This window comes from Rhinoraja longicauda, chromosome 14 (assembly GCF_053455715.1).
Source record: "Rhinoraja longicauda isolate Sanriku21f chromosome 14, sRhiLon1.1, whole genome shotgun sequence".
Classification (NCBI taxonomy): Eukaryota; Metazoa; Chordata; class Chondrichthyes; order Rajiformes; family Arhynchobatidae; genus Rhinoraja; species Rhinoraja longicauda.
Genome location: NC_135966.1, coordinates 30,749,595 through 30,770,133, shown reverse-complemented (window position 1 = coordinate 30,770,133; position 20,539 = coordinate 30,749,595). Strand labels below are relative to the sequence as shown.

Sequence of the window (20,539 nt, the reverse complement as noted above, 5' to 3'; positions counted from 1 at the left end):
GTGTTGTAGAGCAGAGGGATCAAGGAGTGCAGGTGCATGGTTCCTTGAACGTGGCACCACAAGTAGATTGGGTGGTCCAGAAGCCTTTCGGCACATTGGCCTTCAGCAGTCAGAGTATTGAGTATAGAAAATGGTAGGTCATGTTACAAATGTACAAGACATTGGTGCAGCCATATTTAGAGTATTGTGTACAGTTTTAGCTACCCTGTTGGAGGAAAGATGTTGTTAAGCTTGAAAGGATACAGAACATATTCACGAGGATGTTATCTGGACGTGAGGGAATTTAAAAAAGGGTTGGTCTTAAGGATGTAAAAGCAAACAGCAGAAGCATCTGAGCTTGTCCTCTCTGGGATGCTTGTAACTCTGACACTACCAATAATTCACCCTTGCATTCCAAAGTGAGAGGAATTAAACTTTTTTTTCTCTCATACATTATAGATTTTCCTCATGACTTAGATGACTTTTATTGTTCCATTTAGGCATCAAGCTTTCCATTTGAAAATGTAATTTTTAGATTTTGCTTTGATAGCAAGAATGAGAATGTGTCAAATCGATTTTCCTCAAAAAATGAGGAAGTGAGTATGTAGGAAGTGAAGCTTCAGACGTTGAGTACATAACTACATAGTGACGGTAGAAGGAACCAACAACTGAGAGACTTGCAATGGAAAAGCCCATCAAAGAAGGAATACTTCAAATGCAGCACTACAAATTTGGGATGGTAAGTTCTTTTGCCTTGATGTGCAAGTTTTTGGTTCAAAGTGCTGAGCGCTTTGGGCAGTAAATAAGATCAGATTGGGTCATAAACCCAATAGCACCTTCAATTACCATTGCACATCCTTGGCATGTTACAAATGCCTAAATAATATCCCATACGAGCGTTCCGAATCAAAAAACTGACAACGGGCCATAGAAAGAGATATTAAAGTGGACGACCTCGAAGTTCGTCGGAGTTAGATCTTAAAGGAGGAACAAAAAGAGCGAGGATTAGGAAAGTACTATCAGAGCCCAAGGTTTTGACAACTGACCCTCCACGGTCAGCAAAGTTGGAGTGATTCAATGCAACCATGTTCAAAAGTCACAGAAGCTAGACACAAAAAGCTGGAGTAACTCAGCGGGTCAGATAGCATCTCTGGAGAGAAGGAATGTGTGACATATCGGGTCGAGATCCTTTTTCGCAGGACTGCAGAATCATTTGTGAAAGGATTTGAAAACAAAGAATAGAATATAAAACTTGGTAGGTTATTTATCCAGTGTAGCTCGGCAAGCTCCGGGTTAATGGGAAAGGAGACGTGAACACAGTAAGCAGAGCTTGGAATGAACTCGCGTTTATTCAGAACAGAAAGGGGGTGACCAGCCATGACCACTCGAACAGGAGAAGACTGATGGTGCCCACGGTGTCAACTTCAAACGGCACAGCCATGCAAGATAGACGCAAAAAGCTGGAGTAGCTCAGCTGGACAGGCAGCATCTCTGGTGAGAAGGAATGGGTGACGTTTCGGGTCGAGACCCTTCTTCAGCCACGCAAGAGATGGGTATATTGCACTTGATTTAATTAACAACACTGCCTGACCCGCGGAGTCACTCGTTTTTTGTGCCTATCTTCAGCGAGCAAATAGGTTTTGTTGATGGCTGGTGTGCGCTGCTTCTGTCCTGGAGAAGCTCACTTCAAGGTGGGAGGCATTAAGTATTCCACACCGTGAAGTGCATTTAAAAACAACGTTAAATGTGCAAACTTCAGGATTTACCCACGGCCAAATCCTTCAACTCGCTGCGTTTTCCTCACCTACCCCCCCCCCCCCCCCACCCCTTCCTTCCCACCGCCTTCCTTCCCACCGCCTACTCTTTCTTCTCTTCACCACCGGGACTTGAAGTATTCTCCAGTTTTGTTTTCTTCCCTGATTTGGGTAGACTGATAGATCCAAGTTAGTGAGGACATTGTAAGAATTTCTCTGAAGTTTAAATGTTCAATATTATTTTCATTCAGCGATACTCTGCAGTGCAAGAATTTGAGCTTGACGCTAAAGTTTAAATATTTCAGGGTGCAGCCTACTAGAAAATAAAGAAGATGGTTTTCAAAAAAAAGGAAACCAAGGGAGATTAAAGGAAGTACGACTTAGTTCTGTGTAAAAGATGTTATCGCTGCTAATTTCTGCCATGCCATTTTTGGTCATCACTGTTGCTCGTTTGTTCCCAGTTAGGCCACAATGGTCCTCAGAACAAGTTGTGGCTTGACTGCACTTAGACTTGCTGCCAGAGTAGAAGGGAAGAGACATGTTTGAGTTTAGTTTAGTTTAGAGATCAGCATGGAAACAGGCCCTTCATCCCAATCAGCCCACACCGCTATTAATCGCCCATTTACACTCGTTCTATCTTATCCTGTAAAATACTGTGTTATCATGTTGCTTGTAAAAATGTGTTTTTACAGATAGACAAACTCAAGATAGATATCTAAATGGAAAGATAGATATCTAGATAGATAGACTCTATTTAGTGTAGAGTCATTGGCTACATCTAGCCCAAGACAACTCCTGGCTTGGCCCACGAAAGGGTTTACTCCTGATATTTAATGCCTTTATCAATGTACGGGGTAGTGGTATAAGTTTATTATTTTCCCAAAATACGACGGGAAACTTGGGTCTGTATTCTATTTGGGTAAATCATACCATACATGAGTATAACAGATGGTGTAAATGTGAAAGTAAGCAGGGTGCAAAATATGACGTTGCAGTTGCTGTGCAAATGCAAATAAGGGAAGTTCAACAACCACATTGAGATTGGAAGATCAGAAATATAACCTCAGTTTATCGCAGTTCTGTTCAAGAGAATGATAACGGGAGTTTGTACGTTCTCCCCGTGACCTGCGTGGGTTTTCTCCGAGATCTTCGGTTTCCTCCCACACTCCAAAGACGTACAGGTATGTAGGTTAATTGGCTGGGTAAATGTAAAAATTGTCCCTAGTGGGTGTAGGATAGTGTTAATGTACGGGGATCGCTGGGCGGCACGGACTTGGAGGGCCGAAAAGGCCTGTTTCCGGCTGTATATATATGATATGATATGATAACGATGGAGAACAAGCTGTTCTTGAATCTGGTGGTACATGCTTTTGTATCTTTTGTCCCAAAGGGAGTAGGGCAACGACAGTATAACTGGAGAATGAGCAGTCTTTGCTCATGTTTGTAATGACTGGAGTATGAGCAGTCCTTAGTAATGTACTGCTTTATTTAATTCTATTTATTTATTTATTTATTTATTTGTTTTTCGTTCAATACAACAGATTGTCCATACAGTTGTGAAAGTTAAGTAGTACGAAATCATTATATCAAAAATAAAGCAATATAATCACATATGATATTCTCTGACTGAAAAAAAAGGTGTAGGCATAGGCCAAAGCTTATTGTGCCTACCTTTAATGCTTAACAAAGCATTCCCCTAACTAGCCAAAATAGCAGTGAAACAAAACAATCAAACAAAATATGATAATAAAAAACCACAACATCATAAGTCAGAAGCAGATAAACAAAACATAGAAAGAAACACAAGTATAATCAAGAAACATAATTTCAGTAATTTCTCAGTGCTGATCACACATTCAGTACATTACCAAGCTTATAGGAAGGTTGAGCCAAATGCTGCAAATGGGACCATCCCAGAATGTCAACTTTGTCAGCATCGACAAGGCAGACCAAAGGGCCTGTTTCCATGCTGTTTTGCACTATGGCTATTCCCAGTAGCCCTTATTAACTGACTTGCCATATTTAAGAAGCGCCTGCAATAATTTAGCCCACAGTCTTCTGCTTTATTCTGAAAATGAGTGTGCGAACCTATAGAAACCCCTAAATCAAGAAGTACGGGTTTTTTTGGTTTTAAAAGTTTTCGCTAAATTTAGGACAGATCAGACAACCAGAAAGACGGTCAATAATCCGAAGAAGGATCTCAATACGAAACGTCATCCGTTCCTTCTATCCAGAGATGCTGCCTGACACACTGAGTTTCTCCAGCATTTTGTGTCCATCTATGATGCTCGATCTGATTATATCAGTAAATATGGTTTTTTTTTAATGATGATACAGCCAACAGCATAATCCAATTGCATAATATATATTATCGGCACGTTATATTGACATCACGAAGACCACGTAATCCAGCCATTCAGCTCATCAATTCTCTTATTTACATTAATCCTGACTTTATTATCCCTACATTCACATCATTCCAATCATCTACACAATACATGCAATGTACGGTGAGTAATTGACTATGACGTGGGAGAAAATATAAACTCCACAGCATCAATGTCTGGATTAAATGCGGTTTGCTTGAGCTGTAACACTACCTCAGTTGGTCCCATTTGTCTGTATTTTGGCCAAATCCCCCAAAACCTTTTCTATCCATTTACCTTCCAAATGTCTGTAAAGATTGTAATTGTGCCAGCTTCGTCCTCTTCCTGTGGCAACTCATTCCATTTACCCTGTATGAAAAAAGTTGCCCCTCGGGTTCCCTTCAAATCTTTCCCCACTCATCCTAACCTGTGGCCTCTTGTTTTCAGACTACCTTGCCCTGAGAAAAAGGTTGCGACCATCGACATTTTCGATGCTCCTCATGATTTTATGTACTTCAATAAGTACACCTCTTGACTTCCTTCGCTCCAGGGAAAGTCCAGTCTACCCAATATCTCCTTATAACTCAAGTCCTCCAGTTCCAGCATTATCCTGTTGAATCATTTCTGCACCCTCTCTAGCCTAGTCACACCCTTTCTATTGCATGAAGACCAGAACTGCACAGCATTACCCAAACCTCTGCCATTCCGTGCGCATGTCATTTCCCCGGTTTAACTTCCCAAAGTGCATCACACTCGTCTGAGTTAAATTCCATATGCCATTCCGTTGCCAAATTTCCCAGTTGATCTGGAATCTGTTGTAACTTTAGATAAACCTCTTCCCTGCCCACCATTCCACCAATTTTAGCGTCATTCGCAAAGCTGTGCTTTCAGCATTCGCATATGCTGGGAAGATCCGATTTTCTTTTATGCCCTGGTGTTAACATAACCTTTATTGTAATTTCAGAAAGTTTGGAAGAAAAGTTGGTTCATATTGTATCCAGCGAGTTCATACAGCATAGCTAGGCTAGAGCAATTTGATGCAAAAGAGGGCAGCACCTCCTTGGAAAAACCTAATTCCAAAAAAGCGGAGAGGATCATTTCTCTGTCCAACTGTATCAACATCAGTGGAATTCAAGTGGAAAACACGCCAAAAGATATGTCTGCATTCTACATCAACACCACGGATAAAAACTGGATACTGGCAGCTCCAAAGAATGACGTGATGCAGTGGATCATTTGTCTCTCTGAGCTGGCATTTGTGGTAGGTAAAGCATGGAAAGTTTAAATTTCAAGTCAAAAGTGTTTTATTGTCACATGTCCCAAAATGGAACAATTAAATTCTTACTTGCATCAACACAACAGATATGTAAACATAACACTCTGCAAAAACCGTAATGATCGGGGATTACCCTGCTTCGGCAGTGACCACACCGACACTTGCAACAGGGTGAACTCGCATGTTATATTATATTTACAGTGGTAAGAAAGTCCAGGACCGCACAGAGGAGTTGGCCCTCACCATCAGGGTGCATGTGCGATGGATGCTGGCGATTCTGGGGTTTGGCCTGGCAGTTCAGCCCTGTCCTTTAATTGAGGAGTCATGGCAATCTTAGGCTTCTCCCTGCAGTCCTTCCCCCTTTCTCCTTCCCCCTTCCCTGTTCCCCCTTCCCCCTCCCTGTACCCCCTTCCCCCTTGCTGTTATCAATAATGCCAAGTATTGGCCTCTCCCGGCCAGTCAATCAGTGATCGGGACCAGATTGGCATCCAAGGCAGGGGGCGCTGTCACCATGTAGTTCAGAGCTTATTTTGTAATGTTTAGTAGCCTGATGATTGTAGGGAAGAAGTCACTCCTAAACCAGGACATTACAGTTTTTAGGCTCTTATACCTTCTTCCCAATGGCAGGAGTGAAATGATTGAGGCAGCGACTCCTGTGGACCCCTTCAATGGTGGGGAGGTCAGTACCAGTGATTGACTAGGCAGTGTTCACTACTTTTTGCAATCTTCTTCATTCCTGGGCGTTCAAGTTACTGAACCAGGCCGTGATGTAACCAGTCAATATGCTATCTACTGTACACTAGTAGACGTTGAAGAGAGTATTCCTTGAAATCCGAATCTCCTCAATCTTCCAAGGAAGTAGAAGCATTGATGAGCTTTTTTCATGATTGCATCAATGTGCTGCATCCAGAACAGATCTGCAGAGATATAAACGCCCAGGAATTTAAAGTTTTTGATTCTTTCCACCATTGTCCCATCAATGAAGACAGGTTTGTGGATCCACGACCTTCCTTTTAGGAAGTCAACAATCAGTTCCTCGGTTTTACTGATGTTGAGAGCAAAGGTGTTGTTCTAGCACCAGTCAGTCAGTTGATCGATCTCCCTCTTCTACTCTGACTTATTGTCATCTGTAATTCGTCCAACAACGGTGGTGTCACGTCAAATTTGACAATGGAGTTGGAACCTTATCCAGCTACACAGTCATGAGTATAGAGTGAGTAGAGCAGGGGGCTAAGCAGCAGCCTTGAGGTGCTGCTGTGCTACTGATAATTGAGGAGGAAGTGTTGCTGCCTTGTACAGATTGTGGTCTGTTGATGAGGAAGACGAGGATCCAGTTGCAGAGGGATGCACAGAGACCCAGTTCCATGAGCTTGGTAACCAGCTTGGGGGGAACGTGTATTGATAGTATTGAACACCAAGCTATACTCCATAGAGCTGTAGACCAGCTGCAGCCTGACATAGATGTGTTTTTATTGTCCAAGTGGTCCAGTGCAGTGCACAATAAACACTTCCATCCCATTTAAAAAGTAGAGGAATTCTATGAAATATAAATCAAAATAAAAAAGATTTAAGTTTAAACACTCCACAAAGATTTCATTCATCTCAGAGGCAATTGATCATGTTTATCACCAGGATATTGTTTCAATTATGAGTAGAGACTGGATAGTTTTGTTATCCTTGGAATGGAGGATGCTGAGGGAAGATTTAAGTAAGTATCCAAAATTACAGGGGGCATGGGTAAAGTAGATGGTAGGAAATATTACCCCATAACAGCTCAAGGGCATAGTCCACGGGCAAGAAGGAACTGATAAAGAGTCTTTTTCACCTTGGAACCTGGAACCTGCCTGAGGAAGTGGGGAGGTAAGATCACTCATATTATTTACCATATGTAGATGAGCACTGGAGTTGCAAGGCTAAAGAAGGCTGCATACATGGGAATGGTAATAGATGGGCTCTTGATGGGCAACACGGACATGGTGGGCTGAAGGACCTACTGCTGTGCTCCATGACGCTGCAGTCACGTCATGTGATAATGGAAATCTTGAATATTTTCTCACAATAACATCGTGAGGAAAAGGATAGTGCGATTAGAACAGAATTCTATCACAACAACTTCAACCCCTTTTTGTGCAACTCAAACGAATCTTTCATCAGTAGTTCAAATCCATCCTGTTAAAGGCATAAAAGATGCCTTTGTCTATTGGCTGGAAGGAATCTATGATCTAATATTAAATGTGTTTGGGAAGTCTCGATTAGATTGCTAATGGTATGATTACACTGGAAGAATTTCTCCTTTAATTACATTGACACAATTCCTACATTCCTACATATGCATAGTATTGGTCCTCTTCCAAGCTTAGAGCAGGGTGTCTTCGTAGCAGAGTGAACAGAACAGAGGGAGATTTTCTCTGTATCTAGACATAGCCACAAATGATCCAAGAAAATTTTGAATTCAAGAAATGGAAAATGTTTCTCCAACTGTACCATACCTTGCTATAAAAGGGTGTCTTGCAGTACTTGAATGACCCTTTCAGGCTACTTTGGTGCTTTGCAGTCAAATTCATTTTTGAGTGAAGTCACTATTATAAGCATAAAATACCTTTTTAGAAACATTCCTAATATTGGCTTCAGAATATTATTAGTCCTGCAATGTTACTCCTCACAATACATGTATCAGATTATCTTTAAAATATTACAAACGTACACACACATGCTTTGTGTATGTGTTCTGCAATAATCAATGGCATAATTGTCTAGGTAATGTTATTGGATGGTGTCTTTGCAAAGCAGCACATGTTGCCTTTGATGCACTAAGTTGTTCCTGAGAAGCACGAGGAAAATACTCACAGCAGTTAATCTTGGCTGTCAATAAATTGGGCTCGGTCTAGGATCGCCCCATTTCAAAGTGGGTAGAAGCGCAGAAATGTTGTATACAAATTGAACATTATACTGTTTATTCATTTTTGTTAAATTGTTTAACTATTTGTTTTCATTCCTCTACGTTGCCAGGATACCAATGCGCAGAATAAATGTGAAGATTTTCCAGCATCCAGTTCCATGTCATCCAATGATTCATTTTTGATGAAAGAAAATGAGCTTTATTCATCCATATCTCAAGGTGTAGTAATATATATGCTATCCAATGTAAAGTAGCATACAGCAAGGATGCAGTTGTTGTTTGTGCAAATTTTGCTTAACATATAACCATATAACCATATAACCATATAACAACTACAGCATGGAAACAGGCCTGTCCGGTCCTACCAGTCCACGCCGACCATTCTCCCTAACCTAGTCTCATCTACCTGCACTCAGACCATAACCCTCTAATCCCCTCCTATCCATATACCTATCCAATTTACTCTTAAATAATAAAATCGAGCCAGCCTCCACCACTTCCACCGGAAGCTCATTCCATACAGCCACCACCCTCTGAGTAAAGAAGTTCCCCCTCATGTTACCCCTAAACCTTTGTCCCTCAATTCTGAAGCTATGTCCCCTTGTTGGAATCTTCCCCACTCTCAAAGGGAAAAGCCTACCCACGTCAACTCTGTCCGTCCCTCTCAAAATTTAAAAAACCTTTATCAAGTCCCCCCTCAACCTTCTACGCTCCAAAGAATAAAGACCCAACCTGTTCAACCTCTCTCTGTAGCCTAAGTGCTGAAACCCAGGCAACATTCTAGTAAATCTCCTCTGTACCCTCTCCATTTTGTCGACATCCTTCCTATAATTTGGCGACCAGAACTGCACACCATACTCCAGATTCGGCCTCACCAATGCCCTGTACAATTTTAACATTACATCCTAACTTCTATACTCGATGCTCTGATTTATAAAGGCAAGCATACCAAACGCCTTCTTCACCACCCTATCCACATGAGATTCCACCTTCAGGGAACAATGCACAGTTATTCCCAGATCCCTCTGTTCCACTGCATTCCTCAATTCCCTACCATTTACCCTGTACGTCCTATTTTGATTTGTCCTACCAAAATGCAGCACCTCACACTTATCAGCATTAAACTCCATCTGCCATCTTTCAGCCCACCCTTCCAAAAGGCCCAAGTCTCTCTGTAGACTTTGAAAATCTACCTCACTATCAACTACTCCACCTATCTTAGTATCATCTGCATATTTACTAATCCAATTTGCCACACCATCATCCAGATCACATAAAATTTGAATGCACTCTTCATCTGACTTGTTAGGGTATTAGTTGTTTACAAGCAAGCAGGAGATAGAGGATCAGATATGTAGACAGATTACTTAAAGATGCCAAAAGAACAGAGTTGCCTTAGTGGGTGATTTTAACTTTCCCAATATTGCCTGGGACTTGCTTAGTGCCAATGGCTTAGATGGGGCAGAATTTGAGATGTGTATCCAAGGGGGTTTCTTGAAACAGCATGTGGATAGTCCAACCCAAGAAGGGAACATATTAGTGTGTAGGAAGGAACTGCAGATGCTAGTTTAAACCAAAGATAGACAAACAAAATGCTGGAGTTATTCAGTGGGACAGGCAGCATCTCTGGACAAAAGGAATGGGTGATGTTTCGGGTCGAGATCCTTCTTCAGAGACCAGGAATGAGCCTGGTAGGTGACTGATGTTTTAGTGGAAGAGCATGTTGGAGATCGTGATCACAACTCTATAAATTTTAAGATTGTTTTGAATAGGTAGAAGACTGGAACTTGATGGAGGGTGCTGAATTGGAGTGAGGCAAACTGTAATGTTATGAGGCAGAAGCATGGGAGGGTACACGGAGCAATTGTTATTGGGTAAGTCTACATCTTGAAATGTGGGAATTGTTAAAAGGCCAGTTGATCAATGTTCATAATCCGCATGTTCCAGTAAAGGAGGAGGGATAAGGAATCGTGGATGATCAACAAGGTTTGACATTTTTAGTAAGGCATTTGATAAAGTAGGCTGACCCAGAAGATGCACGGGATTATCAGTAACTTGTTCACATGGATTCAGAACTGGCTTACTGAGAGAAGACAGAGGGTTATGGTGAGAAGATAATATCCAGGCTGGAATTCCACAGGCATCTGTTTATGATATATATATATAAATGACTTGGATGTAAATATAGTGAGTTTGCAAATATCAAGATTGCTGGAGTTGCGGACTGTGAGGAAGGCTGTCAAATTCTACAATGGGATATAGATCAGCTATAGAAATGGGGAGCGAAATGGCAGATGGAGTTTAATCCGAGCAAGTGTGACGTGTTGCATTTTGGGAGGTCAAATGTAAGGGGGAAATAGACAATTAATAGCATGACCCTTAACAGTATTGATGTACAGAGGGATCTTGGGATCCAAGTCTATAAATCCCTGAAAATGGCAACATATTTAGATGGGCTGGTAAAAAAGCTAAATGGTATGTTTGCTTTCATTGGTTGGGGCATTGAGAATGAGTCAGGAAGTTATGATGCAGCTTTACAGGATTTTGGTTGGACACAATTGGAGTGTTTTGTGCAGTTCTGGTTGCCCCATTACAGGAAGGATGTGGAGGCTTTGGAAAGGGCGCAAAGAAGGTTTATCAGAATGATATCTGGATTAGGGGTTACTAGCTCTAGGGAGAGGTTGGTCAGAAGTGAATTATTTTTTCTGGAACACTGGAGGTTGTGAGGGAATGGGGTTGAGAAAGAAAGATGGATAAACTCTGATTGAATGGTGGAATGGACTTGATGGGCCAAATGGCCTAATTCTGCTCCTGTAACTTATGAACATGAACTTATGAGTGGTGCGGCTACATGGAAAAGAGCACTTGGTTGGTGCAGGTAACAGTGCAAAATTCATGCATAGATTGTGAGGTCGCCTCTTTTTCATTGGAAGGAATCCCGTGAATCTTTCATCATCCTTTTACTCAGAAGCACAAACTACAAACTAATACTCTGGCATAATCAATAATCACAACCACAGAGCTGTTTTACATTCCTGTAGTGGAGCAGATTAATGTCAGTTTATGGAAAGACTTTGTAACAAGATCATTGATAATGTATCCCACAGCTAAGCCTGATAACCAGTTCACTGTGACTGTGCGGAACACGGCAACAACAACTAGATGCAATCTTCAAGGAAAATACACGTTGATAGTTGGGAATGACAGTCTGATTTTGAGAGATCCCGTAACTATGGAAGTTGCCTATACATGGCCTTACCAATTACTGCGGAGATATGGAAAAGATCAGGTGAAGCATTTTCTGTTTTTTTAAATTCTGCTATGTGTTATATTCTGTTTCCAAACTAACCCTGTTAAGCTTGTTATGGATCATGTCCACTGATGCAATGTACATATTGCAATAGCTCTGCTCGAAATCAGTGCCATCAGCCAGTTCCAATTGAGATCAATTGAATATATGCAATTTGAGATTAATTATGCATTATAGTGTAATAGGTATTGAGGGAAGCAGAGACCAGAGTGACAGATGTGCATGAGGTGAAAAACATAGTACTAGAAAATAGTCACTTATTAGCAGCTAGTATTGGCGATGGTTACGATTGGGGGACCCTTTAAGAATGAATTGGAGGTAAATCACCACAGCGCTCTCATACCTGAGCCATTTTAACGCTAGATCTAATTTATATAATCCAGGGCTGCCTCTTGAAACTGGCATATTTGATGTTGGAACAAGAAGTATGAAACCAGATTGGGAGATTTAAGATACTGGACCACTTCCTGAGAATACATTTAATGAAGGCTTTAGTAAAAGGCCAATAAAAAAACAGTGGTGTCTACATAGGATTACAGAAATTCCAAGAAATTCTCAAGGCCAGACTGATGTATTTCTACTCCTCCTGACACACAAACAATCCATTGTACTGTTATTTTTATGCCTATCTTTGCTCTTTTGAGCATCTGATGACTACTGCCATGGTTTGCCATTCAGGATCAGCTTCCCCAAAATCACGGATAAAATGATGCCAATAGGAAAAATGACCTGATTGAACTTCCACACTTGAACATAGAGTAGGCACTACCTGTTTCTAGTAGGAACCTTGGCTGCTTTGAGTCAGTAAAGATGAAATGGTGTGCCATTAGTTTCCTGTAACCTGCCCTTTCAGCTTGGCCTGAACCCATCCCAAATATATGAATTATTTAAATTCTTTACATTTATATGTAGTTGCCCTTACATCTATCTGACATCAGCCTGAACCGTTCTGGATGGGAACAAGTAGGCCAGGCTCTCAAAGCAGGACCCAACCAGATCTCTTGTAAAAGACTAAAAAAAAATTGACCAAGTACCACAATTGCAATAATATGAACACTTGCAAGGAGGCTTAGATGGAACAGGTCCCAACTTGCAATGCAACTGCAAGCAGAAATTGCTGAAGAGAATGATATAAAATACTACAGACTGTTATGTCAAATATGATCTCTGTGTTCTGTACGTTATAGTTTTGACCTAAGACTGCAATCCTGCTCTCTCTCTCTCTCTCTCTCTCTCCCTCTCTCCCCCCTCTTCTCTCTCTCTCTCTCTCTCTCTCTCTCTCGTCAAATCTATTTGTAGTTGCTTTGCAAGTTAGGACTCGTTCCATCTAAAGCTCCTTGCAAATTGTTCACATTTTCCCTGAGTCTCCTTACTTTAAAAATCAAAAATTATGCCTGTGACTAATTGATTGACACAGTACTTCATTTTGATTCTACCATCTCCATTTTGTTTTGCTGATACAGGGTCATGAATTATATGATATAGAAATGTTTGATCCCAGTCATTACCACAACTACAAAACTTTTAATGGATGAAAGATTTCAGTTTATTGGCATTCTGAAAGTGCTTAATAAGTTTTCTCTCTGATGTCTACGCTTATAAACAACTTCAGGGGAAATACACCTCACTGGAACAAGACAAGGCTAGACCTAATCCTAACCCATCTTTTGTGCCAGATTTACTGCAGGCGGAGACAATAAAATCAAGTACATTTTGTTTGTTGTTTGAATATGGGAGAAAGAATGATATATTGATTTATTCCTTTGTTTGTTAAAATGTGGGGTTTATTTTAGCAATTGATCATGCAGCTGATTTATTTCTCTTTATGCAGACCTCGATATAGTTTGTTTAAAGATAAAAATGTTCCACTCCATTACAAACATGTAGATTGGGCTGGTTGGCTCATAGGTCAATGAATGAAGAATCAATCAGATTGAGACTTGTGTGAATGCCTAGATCAGATTCGTTTCCTTTTGAACAAGACAATCAGTTTTCAGGATATGTCTAGCTGTATGTTTCATGAGTTGGACTGGTACAAGAGTTGGGATGTTCATTGCTGGCCTATTGAACCAATCTCATCCTAGCTTCAGGCTCAGGATTGTAAAGGATGACTGTTGACAAGTTCTATGCTGATTCGATCGCTGTTCCTTCGGTACCTTCTGTGTCATCAACCCAGCCAAAAACCACAAGGGTCTGTAAATCAAGCTGCCCTTTAACAAACATCACCAGATGATAGCAAAGTGACCAAAACTATCCACCATTCCAATCTTTACCTCTGGAAGCATCTGCTGGATGTGATTAATTCATAGGACCCCTTCAATGGTTAGATCCCATTTCTTGGATTTGGTCCATATGATGAGCAGAATTGTGATCACAAATCATCTGAAAGACAATGATAGATTTTCACATATATTTCTCATCCTTTACAGATGGTGAGCATGTATTTCTCATTCAACCACCATCTCAGTCATTTTGTTCACCCCATGCACTTTCAGGGTTGGACCATCTCCATTCAACAATGAATTATTGACTGCCTAAACTGAATCTGGGACACTGAATTTCTCCAGATTTATATAATTTTCTTGTCTGAGCTTTCTATGGTTTTTTTTGTTTTATTATTAATTTATTATTGTATCACGATACATTGAGAATTTAGTTTTGCATGGCTATCCAGGTGAAACATCCATGCATAAGAACAATGAAACCGTGTAGAATACTGAGAAATTGCAGATAAAAGAGAGTACAAGGGCTGCAACCAAGCAGTTTGGGGATTGGGAATACATCCTTGGCTTTTAAGTGTCTGATAACAGTAGGGAAGAAGCTGTCCTTGAATCATGCTTTCAAGCTTTTGTATCTTCTGCCCGATCAGAGAAGGGAGAATGACTGGGCTGTGAATGGTCCTTGGTAATGTTGGCTGTTTTCCTGAGGCAGCATGAAGTGCAGATAGAGTCAAAAGAGGGGGAAGGTGGCTAGTTTGTATGATGTTCTGGGCTGCATCCATAACTCTGTAATTTCTTGTGTTTCCTGGGCAGAGTTGCCAAGTCAAGGGGCACTGAAGTGGTAGAGGAAGATACAAAGAATCTCGAGAGATTACCAAGGATCTTATTAAATAATTATTTTATGGTGGAAGTGCTATCTAGTACATTTTAGACATTGCTGTAACTGTAACTAATAACAAAGGCTTCATCGCAGTTTCCATGGATGGCCTTCAATCTCAAAACTCCTGAAAAAAAGAAATCCCTCTATTTTTACCCTTAGGGATTCAGGTGGTGAACCTGATACAGAATGTATTTGATACCTTACCAGTGGGGAACCAAAAGGGATACGTAATTTTATTTGAGTATGGCTTGAATGACAGTGAATTGCAATCTGGGGTAACAAACAACCTTTGTTTCATCACAGTTTTTCATTTTCCTGAAAGTAGGAACAGCACATGCAGCTGATTTTCTACACTTGGCAGACATGAAATGTGTTAGATATTTCAATATTACATAAAGCCAAATGCGGTAATGTGAATTTTACATTGTGGACAATTATAAATTGACATAGATTTTTTTTTTCTGCAGGCAGTTTTCACGTTTGAGGCAGGCAGAAGATGTGATTCGGGTGAAGGGGTTTTTCAATTCAACACAAAGGAAGTTGAAAAGATTTACCACATTGTTAAGAGAGTTGTTAAAGAATTAGAATCCAACATAGAATGTCGCCCATTGAAGCCCATCTCTGAGACTTCCATAGGACCTGGCCGAAGAGCGTCAAACATTCCAAGTTCTTCTCAAGAATTATTCTATAAAATATCCCAGGACGAAAGTGGGCATGCTTTGACGAATGAGCAGGACTCTGAGAAAAGTTCAAAAACAACAAAAAGTAAATTAAATCAAGATGGGGAAGAGTATAAATCTGCTTGTGGAGCTGAGCCAAATGTGGAAACAATTGGTAATACTCCATCTACAAAAGAAAGGGAAGAAGCACCAATAATTTATGCCACTGTCAAACTGTTTAAAGATAGATCAAAGAAAGAGGACACAAAAAACTTAACACTTGATCCTGCAAAATACAGAGAATGTGGGGAAGGTGATGATCCTGAAACAAGTTCAGTCTATGAGAATATTTCTGAGAGAGAATTCCCCCTTTCCTTCAGGGAGGGGTCATCTTTCCTTAAAGACATAGAAAGGCCAATTTATCAAAGTTCAGGGGAGACTATTAAAGAGAGCGACACATTTTCTGACATGGATTATGTGAACCTAGCACATGAATGGAGTCAGCAAGATACAGAAGACGATTACAAATATGCTCTGGTTGATCAAAAAAATGAATTGTATGCAGCTAGCATAAGAAAAAAGAATAAGGCAGAAGAATTTTCCAAGAGCCCTGAAACCTCAAGAGTCACAAAAACAAAGCTACCACCTGGCTTCCATGAGAAGCTGTCTCACCTAATTGCTAAAACATCAGGTAACACAGGAGAATACAAAGTTGAGAGAAGTAGCAAAATACAACAGTGCAAGGGAAAGGGTAGACATGATTCTTGAGTGAGGAATAATCTCCCAGTATTCTTGTCATTATTTAGGCATTTGAAAAATATTCAAAATGTTTCATTTTCCATTAAAACTGCAATTAAGGTTTATGTGAGACCCCAAATGAAGCTACCTTTTGGGTCCATTCCTTTGTGTGTAGAACGGTATCACCATTAATAACAGAATGTAAATATAAGCCATTGCAAACATATTTGGTTCATATTAGCGATGAAGATTTATCCTTCACTTTTTGGAGACCTGTCCAATGTGTACTGAAGGTGCTTCAAGATCTGTCCAGACACCTGGATTTCACTATCAATCTAAGAATGGCAATCTGAATGACATTTGACATTTGACTTGAGCTACATTGCTTTGGGATTTTGAAGTAGGATTCAACATGGTATCATCTGGCATACTGTTAATGAATGTCCCTCCAGCTGTAACACAATCAGGGAAGAGTGGATTACTGAAGGAAACCAAGCTTTGTAACAGGAGCCCAATAGAACTTTTGCAGTTTTAACCAAGATACTAAACTGAGTTGGTTGCAGTTTATGAAATAGAAATTATTGACTTGGCAAATTGATCAGCAGAAGGAAGTGAATAGGGAATAATTAGCAGGGACTCAAATTGACAGGGGGTTATGACAGGTGTCCTGGAAGGATCAGTGCAGGGGTCACAACTTCTCACCATATTTATAAATAGCTCATCTAATGCAAAAAGATGCATCTAAAGTTTCTAATAAAACAGAATTTCAAGCCATTCAGATGGAAGCATTAATAGACAAAGAGATAAAAATAGATTGCACAATGTAACCTATTGTGAGCTTATTCTATGCAGTTATTTTCTCTCCTCTTATGGGACAGAATTACTGGGAGACTTTGATGAAAGTATTAACCTTGCGCATGGCAATAGGTTCTTAATACCATGCCATATACTCCCTCTCCACTTTGGTCATGAGCCAGAGACTACTAAGAGTCAGCAGAGATGTTGCACTTTTTTTTCAGCTTTGGGCATAATACTGTATACAGTTGCTTTTTAATTTATATTGTACAGTTCTTTTATGCTCGTGATGTTTGCCCATTCATTTTCCATCCATTTGATGTTTTTCAATTTATAACTAGATCCAAGGTGCTTTCCCAGGAGGCATGAGCATCAGCAAAATAAAATTTAAAGATCTGTAAGCATCATCCGTTAAATAGCAACTTTCATTTAATTAGAGATGCTGAACACTCAGAGGTATTGATACCACATAGTACTTGCCTGTTATACAGGGGTGACATAAGAGAAAATTTGAAGATTCTTGTGTTTTTTATTAGAATTAGCAAACATTCTGCGGTGGCCGCTAATTGAACATTTCCATTACTGCATAATTAAAAATATACAATCGTCTCTTGAAAACAGATGTTTGTTTCATTTAGTCATTTTGAACTCGCATTAACACTGGACCAATTTTCAATATTATTCATACAATTTGTTGCTAAGAAAATAATGTTGACAGTAATTACAATTATTTGTCTCATCCCAATGTCATAAAAAGACAAGTAAAAGACAATATATATGTATATTGAGCACAGTGGTAATCAGGTAGAGAGGGTAGTGAAGAAGGCTTTGGTAGCCATGCTAGCCTTCATGAGTAAGGGAAATGAGTATAGAAGAAAAGTTGTATAAGATGCTGGTTTTGCCCCATTTTTTCTTTGCAAAGGTAAGTTTATTACAAGTACATAGAATAGCCAATACACTATTCTAAGAAAAGTGGGCAAGGTGCTCGTGAATGTCAGGAACACCAGGGCATGGACGTAAGCCCAGAAGATGTCCACCAAGTTCCTCTCTTTAGTGTAGTTTAGTTTAGTATTGTCACGTCTACCGAGGTACAGAGAAAAGCTTTTGTTCTGTTTAATTCAGTCAAAGAAAACATTATACATGATTGCAATCAAGCCACCCGCAGTGTACCAATAATAGATAACGGGTACAACATTTAACGCAAAGATAAATTCCGAGTAATGATAGTTCAAGGGTCTCTAATGAGGTAGATGGGAGGTCAGGGCCGCAATCTAGCCGGTGAGAGGATGGTTCAGTTGCCTGTCAACAGCTGGGAAGAAACTGTTCCTGAATCTGGAGGTATACATTTTCAAACTTCTGTATCTCTTGTCTGATGGGAGAGGGAGAAGAGGGGGTGACCTGGAAAGACTGGTCCTTGATTATGCTGGTGGCCTCGCCGAGGCTGCGTGAGGTCTAGATGGAGTCAATGGAAGAGAGGTTGGCTTGCATGATGGTCTGGACTACATCTACAACTGTCTGCAATTTCTTGTGGTTTTGGATGGAGCTGTTCCCAAACCATGCTATGATGCATCCCGATAAAAAGCTTTATACAACGATCTGCAGAAATTGATGAGGATTGTTGGGGACATGCTAAACTTCCTAAGCCTTCTAAAGAAGCAGAGGTGTTGATGTGTTATCTTGGCCATAGCTTCGATGTTAGTCAAGAAGTCGATGATCCAGTTGTAGAGGGGATCGCTGACTCCAAATTGCACGAGTTTGGAGATGAGCTTGGTTAGGATAATGGTACTGAAAGCAGAGCTGTAGTCTATGAATTGGTCTGACAGAGGTGTCCTTCTTAACCAGGTGTTCCAGGGATGAGCATAGGTCTGGATCTTGGCACAAAGACAGAGGGCAGGACCAAATCGATCACAATATGGAGGCCACCAGTTGATTTATAACCAGAAATACTTTGTTTTGCATACAACTCAGTAAAATAATACATCAGACCTCACCTAGGCAGTACACAAAGTTGCCATGTTTCTGGCGCCGACAAAGGTACAAAATGTTAATTGAACGGTTTTTCCAGCTTGCAGTGGCAATCCAGGCCTACCGCAGCACATGGCAGCAGGCATCCCCCACTGGGTCCCCCTTCATTCTCGGTGGCCCCCCGCTACCCCACCCCCGCCAGATAGCCCTCGGTAGCACGGGTTCCCTCCTCGTTCTCGGCGTCGTGGATCTCCTTATGCTCTTGGCGATCATGCTATCCTCTCGATGTCTTCCTCGCTCTCGACGGTAAACCTCTCTCACGGATCCATCCTCGCTCTCAGTGGTATGGGTCCTGTCGATGCTGGTGGCTCAGGACGAGTTCGCCTCGGGCTGTGTGTGAGCCAGGGCTACCACTGGGTCCTCCATCATTGGTCTGTGACGGGCACATCAAGTGTCTGTGACGAGCCAGGCTATCCTCAGTTCGCAGCGGGCAGCTCCTCCATCTTTGGTCCGTGGCAAGCGAGTACCTGGTCTGTGGTGGCAAGACAAACCTACTGGTCGGCTTGGCAGCATGCTTGAAATTTGAGGGTGGCACAGTGGCATTGCGGTAGAACTGCTGCCTTACAGCGTCAGAAACCCAGGTTCAATCCCGACTATGGATGCTGTCTGTACGGAGTTTGTACGTTTTCCCTGTGGGTATGGGTTTTCTCCGGCTGCTCCCGTTTCCTCCCACACTCTTAAGACGTTTAGATTTGTAGGTTAATTGGCTTTGGTAAAGTGGCAAATTGTCCCTAGTGTGAAAGGGAAAAAGGTTAACCAGGGAAAGAATAGGACCCCTAAGGAATCAAAGCAGTCAACTCTGTGTAGAGCCACAGCACATGGGCAAAGTCCTCAATGGGTATTTCTCCTCTGTTTATACAGAGGTGATGAAAGTCCTGACGCGTATGAAGATAGACAAATTTCTTGGGCCTGATTAGATATTAATGATTTGGACGAGGAGATTGAAGGCCTCTTGGCCAAGTCATTGAAACATATAGCATAGTAAGAAACTTGGATAGAGTGGATGTGGAGAGGATGTTTCCACTAGTGGGAATCGAGGACTAGAGGTCATAGCCTCAGAATTAAAGGATGTTCTTTTAGGATGGTGAGGAGAAATTTATTTAGTCAGAAGGTGGTGAATCTGTGGAATTCTTTACCTCAGAAGGCTGTGGAGGGCAAGTCAGTGGATATTTTTAAGGCAGGGATAGATGATTAGTACAGGTGGCAGAGGTTATGGGGAGAAGGCAGAAGAATGGGGTTAGGAGGGGGAGATATTTCAGCCATAATTAAATGATGGGGGACTTGATAGGCCGAATGGCCAAATTCTACTCCTATCACATGACCGTTGATATATCCGAGGACACAGTGGGAAGTTGGAGAGAAAATTGCTGGTGCCTGGGCAGAGATTTACAAGTCGTCATTAAATACGGGTGAGGTGCCAGAAGACGGGAGAGTGGCAAATCTTGTGCCTATATTTAAGAAGGGCTGCAGTGAACAGCTTGGGAACTATAGGCCAGTGAGCCTAACATCTGTGGTCAGAACGTTACGAGAGAGTATTCTGAGGGATAAGATACACATGCATTTAGATGGACAAGGGCTGATTAGGGATAGTCAGCAAGGTTTTGTATGTGAGAGATCATATGGGTTTTTTGAAGATATG

General features: G+C 41.1%; 1 protein-coding gene across 1 annotated transcript; it reads left to right on the top strand.

Annotated features, from left to right (window-relative positions):
• The first annotated feature begins 661 nt into the window (after positions 1–661).
• LOC144600114 (uncharacterized) lies at positions 662–16,207 on the top strand. The gene is made up of 5 exons (XM_078411538.1): positions 662–718; positions 5,064–5,360; positions 8,385–8,493; positions 11,382–11,563; positions 15,151–16,207. Exons 1-5 carry the CDS (start codon positions 662–664, stop codon positions 16,108–16,110), a joined length of 1,605 nt encoding a protein of 534 aa, XP_078267664.1. The 3' UTR covers positions 16,111–16,207.
• The last annotated feature ends 4,332 nt before the right edge of the window (positions 16,208–20,539 follow it).